Here is a 24085-nt window from a genome sequence, read left to right on the forward strand (position 1 = left end):
ATGCTAAGTACATCTTCTGCCAGCCTTTGTGGTCCCTCCTTAAGAAAAGGCTCAAGGCAGTTACATTAACTGGTATTTTAAACACATGCTATAGAGCTGTCTAAAGTAATGGGACACCAGCATCCTGCTCAGACAAGTATGAAGACAAATATTTGTCTACATCATTAGGGAACAATTTTAGGACCCTTTTCTCTTGCTTTCTTGCTTCTTATATAGGAAGACGCACATTCTATATCTGACTCAAATTATAAAATCACATACTACTATTCATTCTCTTTGATGTCTTCAAAATTTTCTCAAGTAAAAGAAGACTGCAAGGAATACTTTTTCATTAATTCCTTCTTTGTTGTTATATTATCAAAAACCTTAGGAGATCATATAGTACTGTTTATCAATAATTTAATCTAACTAGAAAATGTTCTTTTTGAGGTTAGGGAGCCTAGATTTGATCATTTTGTTTCCACCATCAATGGTGAGACAATCTAGAGGACTGACAGGTTAACGAGGTGGTGGAGAAAACAGAGAGGATTATTTTATGTGCTGACAGCTGCAGCTATAACATGGAATTCAGCACTATCATTACTCAACCAATATTTACTGACCATTTACTAAGGACTGGACACAAGGCAAGTTGAAAATTAATTGCCTCAATGGTTGGATGATATAATACAAAATATATCAAGAAAAAAACCCCACAAAACCAAGTTCAGACACAACAGCAATTTTTTCTTCCTCTCATTATGCCATAGAGTTCTAATGCTTCATGTTTCAAAGACAAACAGACCGTTGTTCAGAGATGAGGCTCCTGAGAAATGAAATCATTCTTTTTTAACTCAAAGTGACTACTTTTCAGTTTCACTACATTTTAAATTCCTGCTTTTTTTTTCCTTCATTACTGGACTTTTACCTTGTTGCATGGACAGACAGTACACGCATTATTTATTTATTTATTATCCCATTTATGTCACTGTGGGTACCAATTTCAGTGGAGATGAAAGTTGAAAAAAATGTGTAATGTCTTCTAAAAAACTGAAACATTGAGCATTCTCTGTTTCAATGTGGTACACATTTTTTTCATTGTCTACTGAATTGCCATCACTTGGTCAAAGTATTCTTTCTGATTATTCATTTCAAATCAGATTTTACCACCAAGCTCACCTACACTCAGGTCTTGAGGTAAGCCAAGAAACATAAAGTCAAATGGAAGTGTTTAACTAAATGCTGTGGAAATAGAGGCTATATGGTCCCCTACCACAATTAAATTTTAGATCCCTGCCATAGTTTCAGCATGTTCCAACTTTGTAATATTCAAAACAGAGCTTTAAACCTAGTTGAAGAGTTTTGCGTGCCGCACCAGAATTTCAAGCTGTCAAATTGTCACTCAGTACGTTACCTGTGCGAAGTTAATAGTGCATTAAGAGTAAATGCCAATGGGATCCAAATTCAATTGGATAAGAGCTTAGAACTTCACATTTACTTTTTTAAAAGTGAATTGGCATTATAGAAATTTGAGGAGAATTCTTTAGTTCAGTATAGACCAAGAAACCTCCCAGAGTCTTTCCAAATTTAATACTGGTCAGGGTGAAAATATTGTACGAGAGTTAATACAGCTATGACTTTAGACAGGCACGTAGTCAACACCTGTGGTTCCCACTGTAATACACATTAGTAGTGTAACATGTCATGAACTCAGAATCACAATGCACGTTGTTAATTCCTCATAGACTAGGGCAACTGAATACCAACTAGGTATTCAGTTAATAGGTACTAAAGAAAAGAAGGAAGTCTGAGTAGGACTATCAGCATTAGTGTTAAATGTTTATAGGACTTTCTTGGTGGTACAGTGGATAAGAATCCCCGTGCCAGTGCAGAGGACACAGGTTCGATTCCTAATCCAGGAAGATTCCACATGCATTGGAGCAACTAACTCCATATACCACCACGATTAAAGCCTGTGTGCCTGGAGTCTGTACTCCACAAGAGAAGCCACCACAATGAGAAGCCTGCACACCACCTCTACTCGCCACAACTAGAGAAAGCTCCCACAAAGCAACCAAGACCCAGCACAGCCAAAAATAAGTAAATATACATAAATGTCTAAAGACCTTCAGAGAGAGTGATAGAGAGAGAATCCCCCCTGCCACCATGTATCACAAAAGGTACAAGGCATCAGGTGTCCTTAGGGACCTCAAAGTTTTATGGGAGAGAACAAAAAGGAACAATTAAGCATATAATGACAAGCATATGAAAACAGTGTGGCTATTTACATGTAAATGAATTCAACAAAATGAAAAATTCACTCTCTGTTATCATCACATTTTAAATGCTCCATAGCTATTTGTAGCTACTGACTTCCATAGTGGATGCATAAAACAATTTTCATCACAGAAAATTCTATTAAAAAGAACTATCAAGCATGTATACTAAAATCATGTTGCTGTTCTTATTGTTTAGTCACTAAGTCATGTCTCAATCTTTGTGGCCCCACTGACTGCAGCCCACCGGGCTCCTCTCTCCATGGGATTTCCAAGGCAAGAATACTGGAGTGGGTCGCCATTTCCTTCTCCAAGGGGTCTTCCTAACCCAAGGTTTAAACCCACATCTCTTGCACTGGCAGGCAGATTCTTCACCACTGAGTTACCAGGGAAGCTCATATTAAAATGATACCAACCATTTAAAATGTATTTATTGATTATCATTTAAAGGAAACTACTACCTTGATTTATGTCTGATTCACTAAAAAGCAGGGATATAGGGACTTCCCTGGTGGTTCAGTGGTTAAGACTCTGTTCTCCCAATGCAAGGGGCAAGAGTTCGATCTCTGGTCAGGGAACTAAGACCTGGTGTGCCCCTCTGCAAAAAAAAAAAAAAAAAAGTAGTTATATAAAATGTTAATATTAAAGGCTTGCTTTTATTTCTTCTGGGTTTTCAGTAAGTTGTATATCCACAACTTGGATTGTATGTACAGGATGACTATGCAAGACACTGAATCAATTTATTCAAGAGAATTTCATGTGGTTTAAAAAGCTTCCAACAAAGCAATTTCTTTAATTGCAAATTGGAAAGAAAAGAAATGAAGCTCAAATTACTGTTTTTAATTGTATTTTCTGATTTTATATTATTTGTATATATTTTTTAAAATACTGAATCATTCATTTTACTATAAAAAGAAAGGACATCTTATCGAGTGACCTATACTATTAGTTACTGAGTGCAGGCTGAATAACTAATCTTGTTTTTCTATTTCTACAGGGCTCTGTGATATTCCCAGAGGAAAGGCCAATCTCTACAAAAGAACGTTGCAGAGTCGGACACAACTGAAGTGACTTAGCAGCAGGAGTTACTTATTAGTAAAAGATATAACAGGACATTATTTAGAAGCTCAAAATAATGTCTTCCTTATTTCTCTTTGCTGTTTCATTTGATTTGGGTTTGTCTCCAATCGGAACTCTACTGTTCAGATTTTCTACTTTTTTCCTCAGCTTTCTTATGCTCTTGACTCCTTTTGCTTCCCTCTGAGGGAGCTTATTGGTCAAATCTTCATGTCTTTTCTCCAAATGTGCAGTTATCTCTGTTTTCTCAGCCACAAACATCAACCCCTGTCTGGTGTTTCCAATACCTGTTGAATCTTCAAGATCCAGAATAAGACAAAAAAATAAAGCATGCATACACCAAAAAAAGAGAAAGAAACAAGATATCTGTAACTCCTCAAAACTCAGCTGGGAATAAGTAGAGGGGGAGCATTCATCTCTCTCTCTCTCATACATCCCCCTTTATCATTACCAGAATACTGGAGTACAAGAAATCTGGAGTGGGTTGCCATGCCCTTCTCCAGGGGATCTTCCTGACCCAGGGATTGAACCCAGGTCTACTGTATCGCAGGTAATGCATAGAGACGTGGGTTCAATCCCTGGGTCGGGAAGATCCCCTGGAGAAGGGCATGGCAACCCACTTCAGTATTCTTGCCTGGAGAATCTCATGGACAGAGGAGCCTGGTGGGCTACTGTCCAGAGAGTCGCAGAGTCGGACATGACTAAGTGACTACTACTACTGTAATGATTCTGATGACTCCTAGTCATAATTATGCTTTTGCCTGACTTTTTTTATCTGAATGAGCTTAAGTGGAAGTTTACAGTCTTCAATAAAATATAATCTTTTCTCATCTAAATGATTAATTTGGGTGTGTTTTAACCATGTCCAATAAGAAAGAATATCTGCTCAACCTTTCCCCAAAATCCATTGCTTCCTCTAGAATATCTAACATGTATGCATGCATGCAAAGTTGCTTCAGCTGTGTCCAATGCTGTGTGTCCCGAAGGGCTGCAGCCTGTCAGGCTCCTCTGTCCATGGGACTCTGCAGGCAAGAATACATGGCAATCCACTCTAGTTCGACCCAGTGAACAAACCCCAGTCTTCTACATCTAATCTGCACTGGTAGGCAGGTTCTTTACCACCAGTGCCACTGGGGAAGCCCAGGATCTCTAACATGATCTAACACTATCCTTGGAATAAAGAAACCAGAAAACGAATCATGATTGCACCATTTCAAGCCCCACCGCGAGTTTCCTAAATTTCTCTCTGATAAGACGTCATCACTCTACTTGGGGAACATGATAAAACATGGTCTTTTAAAACTCATTGAGAGAGTTGCTACAAGTGGGTTATCACTGTTAAATTTTATATTGTTAAATATTATATATTTACATGTTATATATATTTAATTTATATGTTGTTACATTATACATTACATATAATTACAGATAACATTACATAGTGGGCTTCCCTGGTGGCTCAAACAGTAAAGAATCTGTCTGGAATGCAGGAGACTTGGGTTCAATCCCTGGGTGAGGAAGATCCTCTAGAGAAGGGAATGGCTACCCACTCTGGTGTTACATATATCTTTATCATGCTGTGAAGCACTTAACACTGAACTGATACTAGTATCCTTCACTAAATTCTATATTTTGGCAAATATTTTCTATATTACGACAAACATGTGTTTCTATTGTCCCTTTAGGATCCACATGGAGTATGGGAGGAACAGGTGTGCACGGAGTCAGAGAAAGAACATTTACCCTTGTGTGTGTGCACTCAGGAGTCTCAGAAGAACTATTTTTCTTTTGTTTTTTAATTCCTTGAAACTGAATCAAATGACAACTCACATGTACCTCTCTGCACTGGCTGCTGGGATACTTCGATTCAAACATGTAGCCTGGCCCTCAAACTTTATTTTTGGAACCAGTCTATCTTCTGTTTCATCAATCTTTTTCCTGATATACCCATTCATTTTTTTTTAATTTTAAGAATTTTAAAATTAAAGACTATTAGAATAGCAAATATGTGTTGGGGAATTTAGAACAAACAAAAGACAAACATATAAACTATTAATAGCATTGAAAGCAGAAGCTTCATGTTATCAGTCCTGCTGTATTTAATTGTAAAGTGAGATATTTGGTCTTTCAAACAGTAACTCAAATATGAGAGCTCAGAAAATATTGATATTCTCACAAATCTGTTTCATACTATATATTTCCTGATTTATTAAAAATAGTAACAGTATTTCAACAGCAGTAAGAAATACTAACTTCTCGCTTCCACATGTTCTGTGTGTCCTATCGCCTGGCTATTCTAAGGAAAAATACCAAATTTTCACCAGTGACTAAAGGAACTTTTGAAGCTTTTAATAAAAATCCACACCTTGAATACTGCATAGTTGCAGGACCAATTCTGTATGTCGATGCCATGTGTAGTCTACACATGAAGTACAAGGTAATTCATGCAAAATGACCCTAAAAGTCTGTTAGAAAAAGTTTCAAAAGAAAGCTTCATATTCCTTTAAAGTCCTTTCAGAAAAATAGTCTTAGCTGTATTAGCCTGATATGATTGTGTAGAGAAAAAATCATATAATTTCATAAAATGAAAGCTTTAATCATATCAAAGTTCCCCACTTTGGTTATCTCACTGCCCCTCTTTATTATTTTACTACAAAGAACATTTGCTATTCCATGAATACAGCTATGATCAATAGGTTCCAATTAGGAAGATCAGCTGCATTTTCTGGTTACTGAAGAAGATGAGAATTTGTTCTGTTAGCTTATTTTGTAACTTTCATGAAAGAAAGAAAAACACATTACCACAGACTTCTAAAAAAGTAATAGTATATTCTTAGAATACTCCTGTGGGAGAGAACTTTGGCTATGCGCATCTCGGACTATGAATAACCGATAACAATCAAATAATAATTCTAAGCTGGAAAGTACTATGAAGTAACCCAAATATCCATCCTTCTAACTCAAAGATTCCTAACATTCAAGCAGATGCAGTTAAAAGGGAACAAAGACTTCCGCTAGCAGTCTGTAACCTGTTATTTTTCCACAAATCAAGGCAAGTCCCTAAATCAGTATCTGAGAACAAAGGTGGAGGACTTTGTTCTGAGAGACAAACAACAAAGCATCTAAATTGCTCATTGCTTTTACTGAGGCTCCACTCCAATAGCTCCCATAGGTAAGTTCCAAATTTAGGCCACAATAAAGAAAAATGTCCTCAAGTGGAAACAATCATAAGTTGTGGGTCAATCCCAATGACCACAAATTAATGGCTACCCACACACAACAATGGGAAATGAAAATCATCTTGAAAAAGAGAGCTGTATGATTTCTTAATGAGTCTCAGAATTTCTAATAAGCTCTTAATGTTAGTTTTCATACTTCTGTAAAAGAGGCAGAATTAATACATTCCATTCCTTTTTATCCAGTATCTTTAATGAATTTAACAACAGCAGTTGCATTACTTTGGTATGTGATCTTGAATTAAAGTTCAGTAAGTCTGTAAAGTGCTTTTAAAGAGCAAGTAAATGTTTCACAAGTTCTCCAAAAAAAATCTATATCTATCACATAAGATTTAATTAAAATAAACCAAAGATGGGAGAGTCTAGAGTCCAAGTGGGTGAGATGGAGGTGGAGTTCAGGCCATTGTTTTAATCCAAATTCTCACAAAGATATGGACAACAAAAAAACAAAGGAAAAAAAAAAAAAAACACAGCAGAGCAGGACAATCTATTCAGAGTTGCAGGCAGTCTCAGTCAGGCTTATATCAAGCTGAAAGTATAATTAAATTTACACCTCTGAATCATCTGTAATTTATCACCAGGAATGGCTGAATTAATTCCAGAACCCTGCATTTCCAGGCAATGAATTTAGTGTGTGGGACTACTGATCCCTTCATTATTTTCTGATAAGCAAAGGGAGAAAAAGAAAGCTTGAAATCTACAGGCTTAGAGACATGTTGCTGCTGCTAAGTCACTTCAGTCGTGTCCGACTATGTGTGACCCCATAGACGGAAGCCCACCAGGCTCCCCCATCCCTGGGATTCTCCAGGCAAGAACACTGGAGTGGGTTGCCATTTCCTTCTCCAATGTGTGAAAGTGAAAAGTGAAAGTGAAGTCGCTCAGTCGTATCCGACCCTTAGCGACCACACAGACTGCAGCCTACCAGGCTCCTCCATCCATGGGATTTTCTAGGCAAGAGTACTGGAGTGGCTTGCCATTGCCTTCTCCGAGAGACATGTTAGAACTCTCAAAAGGATAGAAACTTCTAATGGAAATATTAGTGTTATGGAAATATGGAAGGATTATGTTTATTGAACTCCTACTATGTCCCAAATACTTTCCCAGATGCTTTATTTAATCACATTTGAATTCTCACAACCGTGTGAAGAATGTATATTAACACTACGCTTCCAGTGTGGACTCACTGAGTCTCAAAGCATATCATCTGTGGCAGAAGTGAAACTGGAACCAGGTTCATCTGACTCCAAAGTTCCCTTGCCTTCTTCCCTGTTATGCTGTGGGAATGAACTGAGTGTTTTACCCCTTGGTCTGTGTTTAGTGGCACCAGAAAGCCTAACTGAAAAAATAAAATTCTGGAAATATATTTCTTTTTCCTGCACATATTTGTCTTTATTTATTCACCCTTTCATCTTTTTTTCAACAGAATTTGTTAAACTGCTTTTATTTTCCTCAATTATTAGCAACATTTCTGGCCAAAATAATGAGCAGTTGGGGCAACGTGTATCCACAGCTTTAAATTATTGAAAGAACTACATGGAAAGAATACAAAATAATAGAAATATTTTCAAACCGGCCCCCCAAAAAACAGGTGCAAGTTACACGCTGTAAATGTCTTTTGGAATGACATGACATTTCCTGTTGAAATAGCTCACACAAATCTCTCAATACATCATGAAAATAGTAATAAAACATAGGAGGCATTTACTAGCTGGAGCAACCCAAGCCTAACAGTTTATAACCACAGACTGGCCAATGAAAATTCCAGTAATTGGTTACCTGACATGGGGTAGAGGCAGTGACTGATTTCGTAAGAACAGGACTTCCAAGCTTGGCCACTGCAGGTGGTTGATGTGCCCCAAAATAAATAAATGATCCTGTAAAAACAAACATAAAGTCATGTGGATAAAAGTTCTCTTGTACATTTAGCGGTTCTTTGCTCTAACAGCTCAACGGTGCACACATTCGTCAATTAGATAAAGAAAATTACGTTTTGACTTCTTTACCATTATGTTCCATAGATAACCATGAATTGCTTTCATATGGATAACACTAAATATTTGAAATAGAATCTCATTGATGAAAACTAAGCTCTTGATCTAAATCCTCTCAATGAACATCTTTTATTGGCTTAACTCAAGTCACAGTTTGAAATTAAATCAAATGAAGCTTCTAAGTTTACAATTAAATATTCAGCATGCCCTTAGAAAATTCCTAGATCTTTACTTGTAAGTTTCTTCTGGATGTACTGAAGGATGAGAGCCTATAGAATGAGCTTGGTTTCTCCTGGGGCTTACATGTTTGTCATTGTTGTCTGTGCTAGTGGGAATGAAAGCTTAATTAAAGATGTAATCTGAGTGTTAACAAAATAACTGCTTTTAGATTTTAACTACAGTGGAAGTGCTAATGGCAAATGTACAGGAGGGATAACATCTCTTAGCAGCTAGAAAGATCACACGTTCAGAAGAGTGGTCAGGGTAGCTTCCCTGAATAATGAAAATTTACAAGGTTGTCTATGCTGCACAATGTCAAGGTCTGATCCTGCCCTTTGATAATCACAGCATGATGGGCAACCTGGAAAGACAACTATTTTGGTGAAACAAAACACATTCAGAAGAGAATTTTCTTAGATCAACGCTGACTGCACAGAATGAAAAGGATTTCAGAATTAAAGGTGTACAGGTACCACCACATGTTTAACCAAACTACCATGGCTGCAAGTCAGCAGTGCGGTCTCTGAGTGAGAAAAACAGAACCCAGTTTCTATGGGCTTCAAATCCAAACCCAATTGGGAAGGATGATGCCTACTGTTCCCAACTCCAGGCTAAGAGTAATAGAAAGAGTATATGAGTTCATTAAATTCTCTATTTCACCTATAAAAGAGTAGGAAAAGATGACTTTGAAAAATTATTCCAGCTTAAAAATACTCAGGTTCAAGTAAAAATCAACTGAATATTGTCAAAAGACTAATAAAAATTCTAAACATTAACAATATTCAAAGATCTTACTCCTCTGGTCATTTAAAACAATATGGACAATTTCAAACAATCAGTTAATGAAGGATGAAACACATAAACACTAAAACTCCAAAATCTAAAAGAAGCAAAAGGTTTGAACAAGTTGATTATCCCTCAGAATTAACTGGAAAAGTGATAGGAAAACAACCTACCAGGGTGCATGGCCCCACTGCTTAATTTTATTTAATTTTTAAGAATAAATATTTGCATATTACTTGCATATATCGCAGGTTTTAGAAAAATATGAACAGCTCCTTGACTCATTATGCCAGATATCTCTAATGTTAAGAATGATGAAATGAGAATAAAACTATAGATCAATATCACTCATGATCATAGATACAAAACTCTAATTAAAATGTCTCAATTGCATTTGCAATTCTTAAAAAAAAATGATGTGTCCCGACCAATGAGCCTTCCAAGAATAGAAGTTTAACAGTTTTATCAACATAGTCAATAAGATCATATTAAAGAGTAAAATAATAGAGCCATATAAATAAATATTGAAAAGACTGTGAAAAATAGTCATTGATTCCCAATAACCTCAATAAAATGTTTAAAAGAAACAATAAAGATTAATGATCTACCTCAAAATAAATAATGTCTTCAATGGCCAACAACAAAATTATTTTAATTATAATGAGAAACTACCTAGAAAATTCTGTCACCATTACTAATTGTAGGAAATATTAGTAAGATAATATTACTTATCTTAGACTAATATTATCTCATAGGTCTAGCAAATGTGGAAGAAAATAAAATTTCTAGTAAACACAACAGAAAAGTAGAGACAGCATTCCATGTGTATTGCCAATAATGTAATTGTAAAATCAGAAACCCCAACAGATTATCTTTTAATAAAGACAGGTATCAATATGAGAATTTAGCAAGGTAAATTCAAACAGAGAAATACGTCTAAGTTATTGTATTTATTTTAGCAATAAGACCCTGAATATAGAATGATAAGAAATATTCCACTCACAGTTAACAATGATAATACAAGATATGTAGCAATAAATTTAACAAGAAAAGGACAGGACTTGAATGAAGAACATCATAAAACTCCATGAAAAATGATAAGACTTCTGATTAAGTGAAAAGAGATAATATTTTTTAGATGAAAAGATAAAACTATGATAATATTACATTAGTGAAAACTGATACAGAAGCTAAATGCCATCTAGAGAACATTTTAACCAAATGCCTGAAAAACAGACAGTACTGACTTAAAATTTATATATGCAGGTAGAGCCTAAAGAGAATGGACTCTGACCTCAGGCCCATATACCTCCAGAAATATATCAGTGGATTTATTTTCTTACAAGCCTGCACCACAGAATGCTCTGAGTTAAGAGACCTATGGAATTATAGCACACCAAAGAGATTGTTCCCGTTCATCTTAACTGTTCATCGTAAAACTGTTTTTGTAAAACTCCTGTAACCCCAGAGGGGTTAGCTGACCAGCACAGTATAAAAATAAACAATAGAGGGGTTAGCTTCCCCAGGCTACACTGTCCAGGCCAGCCTCAACCTCACCTTTTGCAAAGGATGCACCCCTTTTAATGCAATATAGCCCAGAAAGGATTCCTTAGACGCTGTGAGAACATTAGGAAATAGACCTCATAATGAATTTAGGTAAAAATATCACAAATATACCATTATGCAGGAAGAAATCATCAATAAAACCAGTCAAAAGAAGTTTGCATCAGGAATACAAGGGTGGTTTAATATTTGAAAAAATCATTCATTTTATTATAAACAAAAAAGATAATATCACAATGACGATTATCACAATATGTTCTGAAAAGCATGCATCAAGTTTTAACAGATTAACATATATATACATATGCAAACACACACATATATACATAAACTTTAACACTACAAATAGAAACATCTTTATCCGATACAGAGCAAACTTTTAGTAACTATAGCATTCAAGGCTGAATTATTGACAGTTTTTCCCCTCAACAGGAATAAGACAAATACAGCAGCTATCACCAGCTCTAGTCAACATTTTTCCAGAGGTCCTTGTCAGAGCAATAAAACTGAAAATAGAGAGTTTAAGATTTAGAAAGAAGGAAATAAAATTGTCAATCTTTGAAGACAAAATAATTACGAGCCCATAATTTGTAAATGACTTCCCTGGTGACTCAGACTTTAGGTAAAGCGCCTGCCTACAATGCGGGAGACCCGGGTTCAAACCCTGGGTTGGGAAGATCTGGAGAAGGAAATGGCAACCCACTCCAGTACTCTTGCCTGGAAAATCCCATAGACAGAGGAGCTTGTTAGGCTACAGTCCACGAGGTAGCAAAGAGTCATACACGACTGAGCGAATTTACTTCACTTCAACTATAATTTTAAAATAAGCAAGGTTATTGAATACAAGGTCAATATTTTAAAACATAACTACATTTATACATACAGCAACAACTCCAAAAATTAAGTTTTTAAAATATGACATTTACAACAGCTGCAAAAATTTTGAAAACCTAAGGAAATGTTAGCAAAATCTTTTTTAAAATCTATACACTGAAGCTTCAAATATAGAGAAATTAAAGATCTAAATAAATGGAAAAAATTAGAAACATTTGAAAAAGAACATCTTTCCATGAAATACAAATCAAGTTTACATATGAGAAATCATTTTTTACACAAAAATTTTTTAAAAATTAAGAGAATAGCATGTCTATTGATCGTGGACAAATAGAAAACAGTACGCCTTTTGCTGCTGGAACTTTAAGTATTAAAATTTTGAGAGAAAGTACATTTCTGTAAAAAACAGGAGTATCACTGTTAGTTATTTACTGCATATAATTAAAGATCCCCATATAAGAAAATGCATACCAGTACAGATTTTACAGCATTGTCATAATATTGTTATCCAATAAGAGGATGGCTAGATATATTACGGCATACCCAGAGCAAAGAAATTAAGTAAATTAACAAAAGGAATTAGGCTTTTTTCTGTTTTTAGGCAAGGCTGAATATCAGGCATCAGATTTAGTCTTCTATTTTACACTAGCAAAGAAATCAAAACAATATATATTATATAATGGTTTCAAATGTAGGACAACAGGAATACAGAATCACAATGATCTCTGAGAGAGGAAACAAATGAACGAAGCTACACAATTTTCCCAGCTTGCTACCTAAACCCAGTTTCCAACTGCCAGTCAGGGAGGGGGAAGCCAGCAGTGTGGTGGTCTTCTCAAGTTGAAAAGACTGCAGTTTGGGGAAACACAAGTGGCCACAGTTCATGAAGCAGAGTTCCAGGCAAAGGAGAGCCTGCAAAGAGAGTGAACTCTGGAGATCTCCAGAGAGTTCCCTCCAAATCTCCACCTGAGTACTGATCAGGGCACGGGCATAAGGAAACCACCTGAGGCTGGAGGAAAACCTTCTAAAAGGAGCAGCTGAAACACCGCCCCAAGGTCATAAAGGGCCAGAAACAGTAGGGTCTTTTTACTAACCAAAGTGGAAACATTAATTATACATAAGAATTGGACAGAGTGTTCAACTCTAATGAAAATTTAGGTCCAGACAAAACCCGTAGGCAAATTATATACTCATAATCACCAAAATGTAGGAACAACTCAATATCTTTCCACTGGTATACACCCAGGCCTAATATATGGTATGTACTCAGTTGGTTTAAGAAAGCATTATATAAGCTTGGAGGAAATGTACTAGTAATAAATATAGTTCCAATAATTAATAGTCTCCTCCCTATTTTAAACTTTAAATGTAATCCAATCTGCCACAGAATCTGAAGGGAAAAATAAGACCCACTGGCACAAGAGCAGAAATTAAGATCTTAATCTACTGTTAAATAATAAACTGAGTTTATAGTTTTAGACAACAGATAGGATAAACAGCCAGGCTCCCTCTCTGTCCCCTAACATCCTCCCCCACTAACCCCAATTTCAAGTGGCTAAAAACACAGTCAGCACTATTAGTTTTGGTGCACTTCTTTGGAAATCTCAAAGGAGAAACAGATATACTCTCTAGTGGAGGTTGCTGCTGCTGCTGCTGCTGCTGCTGCTGCTAAGTCACTTCAGTCGTGTCCGACTCTGTGTGACCCCATAGACGGCAGCCCACCAGGCTCCCCCGTCCCTGGGATTCTCCAGGCAAGAACACTGGAGTGGGTTGCCATTTCCTTCTCCAATGTGTGAAAGTGGAAAGTGAAAAGTGAAAGTGAAGTCGCTCAGTCGTGTCCCACCCTTAGCGACCCCACGGACTGCAGCCTACCAGGCTCCTCCATCCATGGGATTTTCTAGGCAATAGTACTGGAGTGGCTTGCCATTGCCTTCTCCGCTAGTGGAGGTTACGCAAGCTTAAAGAGGATCTATGGCACAATTGTGTTATTATAAACTTAGTATGAAACCAATGTACCTTTGCAATTCATCAAGCAAAACAAAAACAGAACAAAACCCTTCTATTTTCCTTGGAGTTTTACAACCCTTCAGTGGAATGCTATATATAGTTATGGTTGCTCTATTTTAAGGGGATATGTAAAAACTGTACTGCTGGTTAAAATAAAAGGATGTACGGGGAAGAAGTAAGGCTGTTACAAAGAAGCTTTAAGAGTGATTAAGTTGTATTAGAGTATTTGCAATTTATTTTTGAGCTAGTGCTAAATCTCTGTTTTTCCTAGAAAAAGGATTAAACTATTCTGTTTTGCAAAACTTGGATTGCTCCAAAAAGAAGGCAAGCCTACCGTACATGGTACATGATTCATGACAATGAGAGAAAGTTACCAGAAGACTTTTCCGCTCTTCATGCCTTCAATCCCACCTTTTAAAAGGTATAACAAAATGTTTTGTTATTAAAACAATGTTCCTTTCAGGAAACTCAACCACAAATTATTAAGTTGATTAGAAGAAATGAAAGCAAGGCAAACCAGAGTTCCACTTATACAGTATATAGTGGGAAGTGAAAATGCACAGAATCATCATTCCACAACAGGGGAAAAAAATTTTTTTAAGAAAAGAGGAAAATATCCTACCATGATTTGTGTTTGTTGGGTGCTCAGCATCAGGAAGATGGTGGTCTGCACTGGGCAACCCTTTCACCAATTCCCAGTGTGAATCTTCTGTGAGAAATGGCTCCCAGCCGCAGAAACCAGACTCAAAGTCACATCTGAGATGATTGGCTGTTATGGACAGAAAGGAAAACAAGTGAGGAGAATAAAGGGGGAGCAAGCGGGGAAACATTGACTCTAGCATAGCCAATCAACTTAGGTGGTCAGAACCATCACTCTACTTTGTAAAGAACGTTTTCTGATCATCAGAGTCGTTTTGCTTTTTCCAGTCTCACAAAGTTCCCCATGTGCTGCGTGAGGCAGCGTCCTTCTACACTCTTCTATCTACACCTGGCACATTTTTTCCTGGTTGGCCATCTCTATTGCATTTAATGACACAAGGAAAAACTCTGCAGCTTTTCAGAGTAACCAATTCAACTGCCAAGATGAAAAAGATTCACCCGCTCAGATGGTTAAAAGGATGGGATTTAAATTAATTCTGGACACCTGAAGAGCCTGAGGTCAGCACCTTAGAATTCAATCTGTTAGTTTAACAGTTTCTCTAAAAAAAAAGAAAAGAAAAAAATCCCCAGCCACTTTGGATTGCAGGTAAATTAGATATTTTTGAACTTTGCTTTTTTTCTTTCCTCTTAATACACAAGTACAAAGTTGAAAAATACTTAAGTTCCTATATTTATCACAAAATAACAAGTTCTAGAGAAAGTCAGGATTTAGAGTAAGCTTCCTAAATACTATTCATAGCTTTGTCATCAAATTTGTGAGGAAAAAAAAACAGCAAGTTTCAGAGGACTGGGTAGTACACTAGAAATTCTAACAACTTGATTTGTGCTTTCAAGAAATTATAAAGTTTCCTTATCCTAAAATAAGAATTGCAGTATCAACCTATATTAGATAGTGATTTGGGGGATAAATCCATGCTATTAATTTAAAACATATTTGCAAGTATTCCTCTTTATGCACAGGCATTTTCATAACAGAAAGAAGGATAAAATAATTATTGGTCTTGGTCAGAAAACACCTAAAGTTTTGACAGCTCCCTTAGATCACAATTCTATGATCTTTAATAAAATAAGAATAGATGTATTCCCACTGAGCTCCAAGTATGTGCCAAGTATTTTGCATATATTACCATCTGTGTTCACAAACACCCTACAAAGCAAGTGTAATTATCTTTTGGAAACGTTAGTGCTAAGTAACTTGCCTATAATAAATTTTAGTAAATGGAATATCCAGACTGAGTTGTCTGATATCAAAGGTTATACTTTGAAGCTTCCCTACACCAGGGACTTTGTCTCAAAATTTAACAGACTGCATTACTGCTTGCTCTTAACTGTTACGTTCAAAATTTTTTAAAATGTGACCAATTTTACCAGTATATTGAATAAGCTCACTATATCTTAATAATCAAAGGATATTCAAATTTCTATAAAAATGGATGCCTGGGTCACAACCAGATATTTTATCACTAATATGTCAACTCTTAGAACACTAAAGGGTAGTTTGCAAATAAGGCCACAAATTTTCTCTCCATGTAAATTCAATGTTTAGTTCTTTGAGCTATGCTAGTTTAGATAGTCATATAATGGATATGTAATGAAAGATTTTTCTCTACAAGCAAATATTATTTCCCCTTAAATATATTCTCCAAAAATAAAAACAAGCAAATTAACTATCATATAATAATGGGAAAATGTTGCTCATAACCTAATGGTGAATCAACATGCCAAGGAACTGCTGTTCACCCACATAGTACTTAACTGGAAATCTATTGCTTCTGGATGTTTTTCTTTTCTCAGCTCTGGTTACAGAGTTGCTGGAATACTGCTATTGATAGCCAGTCACTGCTCCAAGCAGAGCCTCTTTGGTTTTTTGACAGTGTTAAGAACTTATGACCTAACTGTGACTGTCTCCCCCAGCATCCAGAAAATCTTCCGATCTAGTTCTTTGGTCTTCTGTGAACTTCACCACCTGCTAAGCCACCTCCCAGCTCTTCTCAGTCAGAAGAATATACAAACAGGCAAGGTTTAAATGCATACTTGATCTTTGCAATGTGTTAACAAGTTCCTAATTCTTGATTGTGAACTTGGTCAAGGAATCCCTTCTCCCCCAACCACAGGCACCCCCATCTGGGTTGGCCCAGAATTGTCCCAGTTTATACCCATTGTCCAAGGATAATAATTAATATCTCTCCTCTTTTCTCTCAAGTGCCCCGTTTGGGCAACAGATTCAATATTGCCCTACTGGAGCAACAAATTACATGTTAATACACAAAGGAAGCAAGCTGGGCCATGCAGAGAGCAATCACTGTTACACGCGATGGTCTGAAATGGCCATAATACCACTGACTGTGGAAACGGAAAGTACAAAGTGACCCAAACACCACCAACTCTTCCACAGACGGCTCACATCGGTGCCCGTGTCACTCAACTGCAAAAATCGTAAGGAAGATTTCAAGACAAAATAGATTGCATTCATGTTGAAGTTCAGCTTTAGAAGAAAAGTTTTAACCATTGCTTTCATTATCTGAATGTTTTATCAGTTAAAATGTCAATCATTGCACTTTCCACAGAACCCAAAACTGTCTTTTGAAAAATGAAAATTAATTTTTAAAGTACATCACCATAAAAATACATGAAAGCAAAATGATGCAAAGTGAAAGTCGCTCAGTCATGTCTGACTCTTTGCGACCCCATGGACTATTTTCCAGGCCAGAATACTGGAGTGGGCAACCTTTCCCTTCCCCAGGGGATCTTCCCAACCCAGAGAATGAACCCAGGTCTCCCGCATTGCAGGCAGATTCCTTACCAGCTGAAGCATCGGAAAAGCCCAAGAATACTGGAGTGGGTAGCCTATCTCTTCTTCAGGGGATCTTCCCAATCCAGGAATTGAACTGGAGTCTCTTGCATTGCAGGCAGATTCTTTACCAGCTGAGCTACCAGGGAAGCAATCACCTCTATAAAGTGATGCAATCATCTCTATAAAAATCTTAGTGAACTGCTCAGCTGTATTTTTTTTAACCAATGACATTCACTCCAGTACATGTCAAAGGACTTTCTTAAAGCTAAATATTCTAGAACTTAACTGCACTATAAAATATGTCAAATTCCAGTCACCAAAGTTGAAGTTCTTCCATTAATATTTCCCCTACATAATTCCAAACATTTAAGGTAAAGTTATTATCTGAAGTAAAACCAGGAGGGCCAAACACATGCAGGCAGTTAATAAATGCCTTATGATACCACATGTGTTAAATGTTAAATATTTATAAAATCTATTTACCTATTCATATTATACACAAACTGTATTCATGACAAGTAGTGATTTGGATTATCTGGTTGCTTTTACTTAAATTTATGTGACTGCAGAATACATATAGTCATCTCTAATCAGAGGATGAGATATGCCACAGTTCATAATTTCAGTGAAATTTCACTGAGTTCATCAGTTAGAGTAATATTTTTAAATTATGACAAAGCTTTCTCTTGCATGTTTAACCACTGAAGCATACTGGCAAGAGAAAAAGAATTTCATTGTGGCAGCTGAGGAAAATTCTGGATCATGAAAATTAAAATATTTATGAACTTCCTGGTTCAGAAGTCAGTCAGTCAGTTCTCTGTTGTATAAGAAAAAAAGTCTGTGTGGGAATTATACATTCATTAAGCAGATACTAGGTTTTAAGACGATTATACTAACAAAAATATTTTATTTATCGAGAAACCACAAGATCTTTTCTCCACTAAGTGTACATATATGCCCCTTACCCTAAGGAGGTATTTTAGTATTCAACATTTTTTTTCAAAATATGGAAAGCATTCAGGCACAGTATCACATTGAAAATTAAACATCTTGCACCAGATTCTTGGTTTAAGTTTCTTTCAAGAAACTTAGAATATTGCACCTTCAAGAATATTGTACCTTCTCCTTTGAAGTGTCACAGTTTCTATTAGCATTTTAAATGCTCTAAAACATTCCTATTTTTTCATTCAATTAAAAGAGTTTTCCCATGGAATTTTCCAAACTGCTTTAAACACTGATCTGTCCATCCTTCCGTCCTTGTTGACACACAGACTTTCTGCATGAACTATATATATTTTCAACATTTTATTGTGGTAAAACATACTTATATGGGCTTCCTTTATAGTTGAGTTGGTAAAGAATCTGCCTGCAATGCAGGAAATCCAGGTTTGATTCCTGGGTCCGGAAGATTCCCCTGGAGAAGGAAATGGCAACCCACTCCGTATTCTTTCCTGGAGAACCCCATGGACAGAGGAGCCTGGTGGGCTAGTCCATGTGGTTGCAAGAGTCAGACATGACTTAGTGACTAAACCACCACCATACTTACTATAAAATTTACCTTTTTGACCATTTTTAAGTGTCAAGTTGAGTGGCACTAAGCACCTTTACACAGTTGTACAATCATCACCATCATGTGTCTCCAGAACTTTCCCATAATCCCAAAGCCAAACTCCATACCCATTAGACATTCTCACTTTTCCCTTCCCTTCAACTTCTGGAAACCACCATTCTGCTTCCAGTTTTGAGTCCTCTAGGTAAGTAGATGGGGTCACTAAGAGTCAGATACAACTGAGCGACTTCACTTTCATTTTTCACTTTCATGCACTGGAGAAGGAAATGGAAACCTTCTCCAGTGTTCTTGCCTGGAGAATCCCCGGGACGGGGAAGCCTGGTGGGCTGCCGTCTATGGGGTCGCACAGAGTCGGACACGGCTGAAGCGACTTAGCAGCAGCAGGTAAGTAGAATTATACAATGTTTGTCCTGCTGTGACCTGAATATTTCACTTAGCATAATGTCTTCAAGATTTAACCACATTGTAGCATATGTTGGAAAATTAGCTCTATTTTATGTTAGTTGTTCTGCTAGCCAATGTATACCTTTATTTAGACCAGGTATGCATTTACCAATGTATACCTGGTATATGTTACATTTTATCTTATTAGAAATATTGTAGAAAATATATGGCATGAGTATTTTATTCTTAAATGTCCCTGTTTTATACAGGATCATATTAATAACCATCAAAAATCTATAGTTTGGAATTGTGCAGTATTTGCCTTTCTGTGAATGGCTTATTTCAGTTAGAATAATCATTCCACTTGTATGAGGTATCGAAAACACTGGAGAGCATATGCTGTTCAGCTGATACAAAGTTTTGGTTATGCAAAGTAGTGTCTATAGTCAACAATACTGTATTATACACTTTGCCAATTGTTTTGCAATACTTTATACTTGTAAAAAAAATACACCGTTTTGTGTAGTATTTTGAAATGGGAGAGGCAGAATGGAGAAGGAGCATGAATAAAAGCTCACTTGTCTGCTCCACGAGCACCCGTTCTCTGAACTGTCTTTCGTGTCCATTTAAACGACGTATCTTAAGCTGAAAGTGCTGTGGAGACAGGCACTTGCCTGTGCATCTCCAACACCAATCTTGAGCCTTTAAGAGTGGACAGTGGCGAAGTTTTACTGGGCAAGAGCATCTAGGCTATTTGGAACTTCGACAGGTGATATCCTCCACTAGGAAGGGTTAGAGGACTTCAGACAAGTCCTACAAAACTGCTTGCAGTAAACCACGCACCGGCGCTTCCCCATCCTTGCAGGGCTTACAGTCCTGCTCCTGCTCTGAGAACTGGAAAGGCCTGCGCTGCTCGCTCTCTGGCCACCACCCCTCTCCTCAGGGGCTGGCTCCCCTCTGTCACAGCGTCTAGGCTTCCCGCCTCCATAGGCTGCTGGGGCTCCCAGGCGTGCCCCTCCCTGAACCTTCCGGGGCTCACCGGCACCGCGGTCTGGGCCACGTCCTCCCGCAGGGACCACTGCCGTTTGGGCACCTTCCCCGGCAACACCTCTCCTGCCCCGGGGTGTCAGAGGTGGTGGCTCCCCTTTCCCCCGGCTTCCCCACCTCCGCTCAACCGGTCTCTTCCAGGAAGAGGAGCCGCGGCGAAGGTGAGGACTCCGCAGGAGCGCCTGGGTCCCGGGGCGCCGCCCCACGGGGATGCCCTGCCAAGGGGAGGCCCCGGACCTGGGTGACCTGCGGCGATGGCCAAGAGGCCTGTGCCTTCGCCCTCAGGACCAAGATCGCTAGGGCAGTGGGCTGTGGGTCCTGCGGCGCCCCTTTCACCACCCGAATGAACGCTGCATCGAGACATCGGGCGCGGGTTCACCTGCAAGGGCCGGTCGTGGAGGCTGCTAGACCCAGGCGGGGGCTCACCTGCGGCAGGAGGACCCTGAACCGTTCCGCTACTGGGAAATGTTGAAACACTCGCGGCCCTTAACTGACCTGAGCCAGAGAAAAACCAGGAGGCAGCGGAGGAGGAAGTGGGAGGGGAGCGCAGCCCCCGGTATCGCCAGCTGCCCCTCGCCCGCCACACCCTGCGCCTCTGCTGCCCCCAGTTAGGGGCAGGTCCCTCCAGCACCTAGGCCTCCAGGGCGCCTGTCTGCGCGGCCCCTCCCGGATAGGAAGGTAAATCTTGGGTCAAGTGTTCTGGCTACAAAAAAAGGTGGGGGGGGGGGCGGTCAGGGGAAGACAAGGAAAACTTTGGAGGTGAAGGATGCGGCACAGGTTTCACAAGTATATGCATATGTCCAAAGTAACCCAACGGTATACGTTCATTTTGTGCAGTTTTTGTACATCAATATATCTTAATAGCACTATTTTAAAACTATGTTAGGAATTATAATGATGCCCTTAGGTATTAGTGAAGTACTCGGAGTTTTGTTTTCTATCATGAAAAGCCTCTAATTTGCCTTTTAAGACTGTTTCTCTTACCGTTTTCCCTCCACCTGTTTTCTCTCTTTAGAGTGTTTTCGGCCTCCATTTTGGAAGCCTTTTGGGCACGGTGGTTCTCAGCTTTTAAAACATGCAGGTGAATCATCTGGGGCACTATCAAAATGCCGTGGAGAAGGAACTGGCCACCCACTCCAGTACTCTTGTCTGGAAAATTCCATGTACGGAGGAACTTCGGAGGCTACAGTCCGTGAGGTCGCAAAGAGTCCGACACGACTGAGGGACTTCTACGGGAGTTAAAATGCAAGTTTGGGTTCTGTAAGACTGGGTTGTATCCTGAAATTCTGTGTTTCCAAGGAACTCGGAGATGCTGCTGCTGAGACTACTAGTCCACCAAGTAACACTAACGGTAGGAACAGCAGAACCCGTTTTTACTTTACCATTTTGAAAAGGTACTGGCCTGGAGGCTCAATCAACTACATTTGTTAAAATGGTATAAAAGTAAGAGGAACTTGGTAAAGAAAGAACACCTGTGTAAACATGCATTTTGCAAAAATCACGCTGACCACGTGGTCAATTGGTAATATTCATGAGTTAATACTTACTTAGCCTCTGGAATACAGTAAAAAGTCTGATGTATTCAAGCTGTATATATAAACTATCAGTTCAGTTGCTCAGCACTGTCTGACTCTGCGACTGCATGGACTGCAGCATGCCAGACTTCCCTGTCCATTACCAAAACTCAGAGTGTGCTCAAACTCATGTCCATCAAGTCAGTGATGTCATCCAGCCATTGCATCCTCTGTCATCCCCTTCTCCTCCAACCTTCAATCTTTCCCAGCATCAGGGTCTTTTCCAATGAGTCAGTTCTTTACATCAGGTGGCCAAAATCTTGGAACTTCAGCTTCAGCATCAGTCCTTCCAATGAATACTCAGGACTAATTTCCTTGACAGTTGACTGGTTTGATCTCCTTGCAGTCCAAGGGACTCTCAAGAGTGGCTCCAACACCACTTCAAAAGCATCAATTCTTTGGCACTCAGCTTTCTTCGTGGTCCAACTCTCACATCCATACACGACTACTGGAAAAACCATATCTTTGAAAAGATGGACCTTTGTTGGCAAAGTAATGTCTCTGCTTTTTAATATGTTATCTAGGTTGGTCATAACTTTTCTCCCAAGGAGCAAGCGTCTTTTAATTTCATGGCTGCAGTCACCATCTGCCATGATTTTCAGTTCAGTTTAGTCGCTCAGTCATATCTGACTCTTTGTGACCCCATGAATCACAGCACACCAGGCCTCCATGTCCATCACCAACTCCCGGAGTTCACTCAAACTCATGTCCATCCAGTCGGTGATGCCATCCAGCCATCTCATTCTCTGTCGGCCCCTTCTCCTCCCACCCCCAATCCCTCCCAGTATCAGAGTCTTTTCCAGTGAGTCAACTCGTCGCATGAGGTGGCCAAAGTATTGCAGTTTCAGCTTTAGCATCAGTCCTTCCAATGAACACCCAGGATTGATCTCCTTTAGAATGAACTGGTTGGATCTCCTTGCAGTCCAAGGGACTCTCAAGAGTCTTCTCCAGCACCACAGTTCAAAAGCATCAATTCTTCGGCGATCAGGTTTCTTCACAGTCCAACTCTCACATCCATACATGACCACGGGAAAAACCATAGCCTTGACTAGACGGACTTTGGTTGGCAAAGTAATGTCTCTGCTTTTTAATATGCTATCTAGGTTGGTCATAACTTTCCTTCCAAGAAGTAAGCCCCCCAAAATAAAATCTCTCACTGTTTCCATTGTGTCTGCATCTATTTGCCATGAAGTGATGGGACCAGATGCCTTGATCTTAGTTTTCTGAATATTGAGGTTTAAGCCAACTTCTTCACTCTCCTCTTTCACTTTCATCAAGAGGCTCTTTAGTTCTTCTTCGCTTTCTGCCATAAGGGTGGTGTCATCTGCATATCTGAGGTTGTTGATATTTCTCCCGGCAATATGAGCTATACTAGAGATTCATCCTATGCTGGCAATATGAGCTATACTAATCTAGAGATTCATCCTATGCTGACATTTTAAAAAAGAAATAAAAACATTTTTCTTGAGCTTTATGGACCTGAAAATTCTATTTATAAAAAAATTTGTATAACGAATTCAAATTTATAAAATACAAACTCAAAGTATGTTGTACAATGTTTGAAACTGGCTTAAAATGTCAAAGGAAAGCCTCTTATTTTGTAATAACATATATATATACATGTGTTTATATACTTTATATAGGGGACATGACATAAGAATGTAGCCATTACATACTACAAAACATATATACTTTGATGTCAACATGATTATTTCATGTACTTATTTGTATAATCATTTTTGCTTGGAGAAACTTATTTATATAGTGATGGAATTGTTAGAATTGATACAATGCCACACTATTTTATGCACTATAGTATTTAACATGTTTTGTATATTACACATGGGCTACACATGTTAAATACTTCAGTGCAGAAAGCAGTGTAACATTATAACATTTATATAGATTCTAGTAATTCCATTACTATACAATAATTTCCTCCAAGTAAAAATGATTAGACAAATATGTACATGAAATACTCATTCTGACACCAGACTATATGGATGTTTTGTAATATGTAACACGGCTACCTTTTTATGTCATATCTCCTATATAAAGTTGATCTAAAGCAAGCAAGCATGCCAGGTGTTC

At 38.3% G+C, this 24085-nt stretch overlaps 1 protein-coding gene across 2 annotated transcripts in view; it reads right to left on the bottom strand.

Annotated features, from left to right (window-relative positions):
• The window catches only part of MALRD1 (MAM and LDL receptor class A domain containing 1), a 596047-nt gene that overhangs the window by 510785 nt on the left and 61177 nt on the right, over positions 1-24085 (bottom strand). For both annotated transcript variants that reach the window (XM_088844424.1, XM_055428153.2), the window contains exons 11-12: positions 14588-14734; positions 8345-8442 (exon numbers count right to left, since the gene is read on the bottom strand). In XM_088844424.1, the coding sequence (XP_088700550.1) occupies positions 8345-8442; positions 14588-14734 (245 nt within the window). The remainder of the gene's footprint in view (positions 1-8344; positions 8443-14587; positions 14735-24085) is intronic.

This window comes from Moschus berezovskii, chromosome 15 (assembly GCF_049115385.1).
Source record: "Moschus berezovskii isolate FMDL1 chromosome 15, NW_MosBer_1.0, whole genome shotgun sequence".
NCBI lineage: Eukaryota > Metazoa > Chordata > Mammalia > Artiodactyla > Moschidae > Moschus > Moschus berezovskii.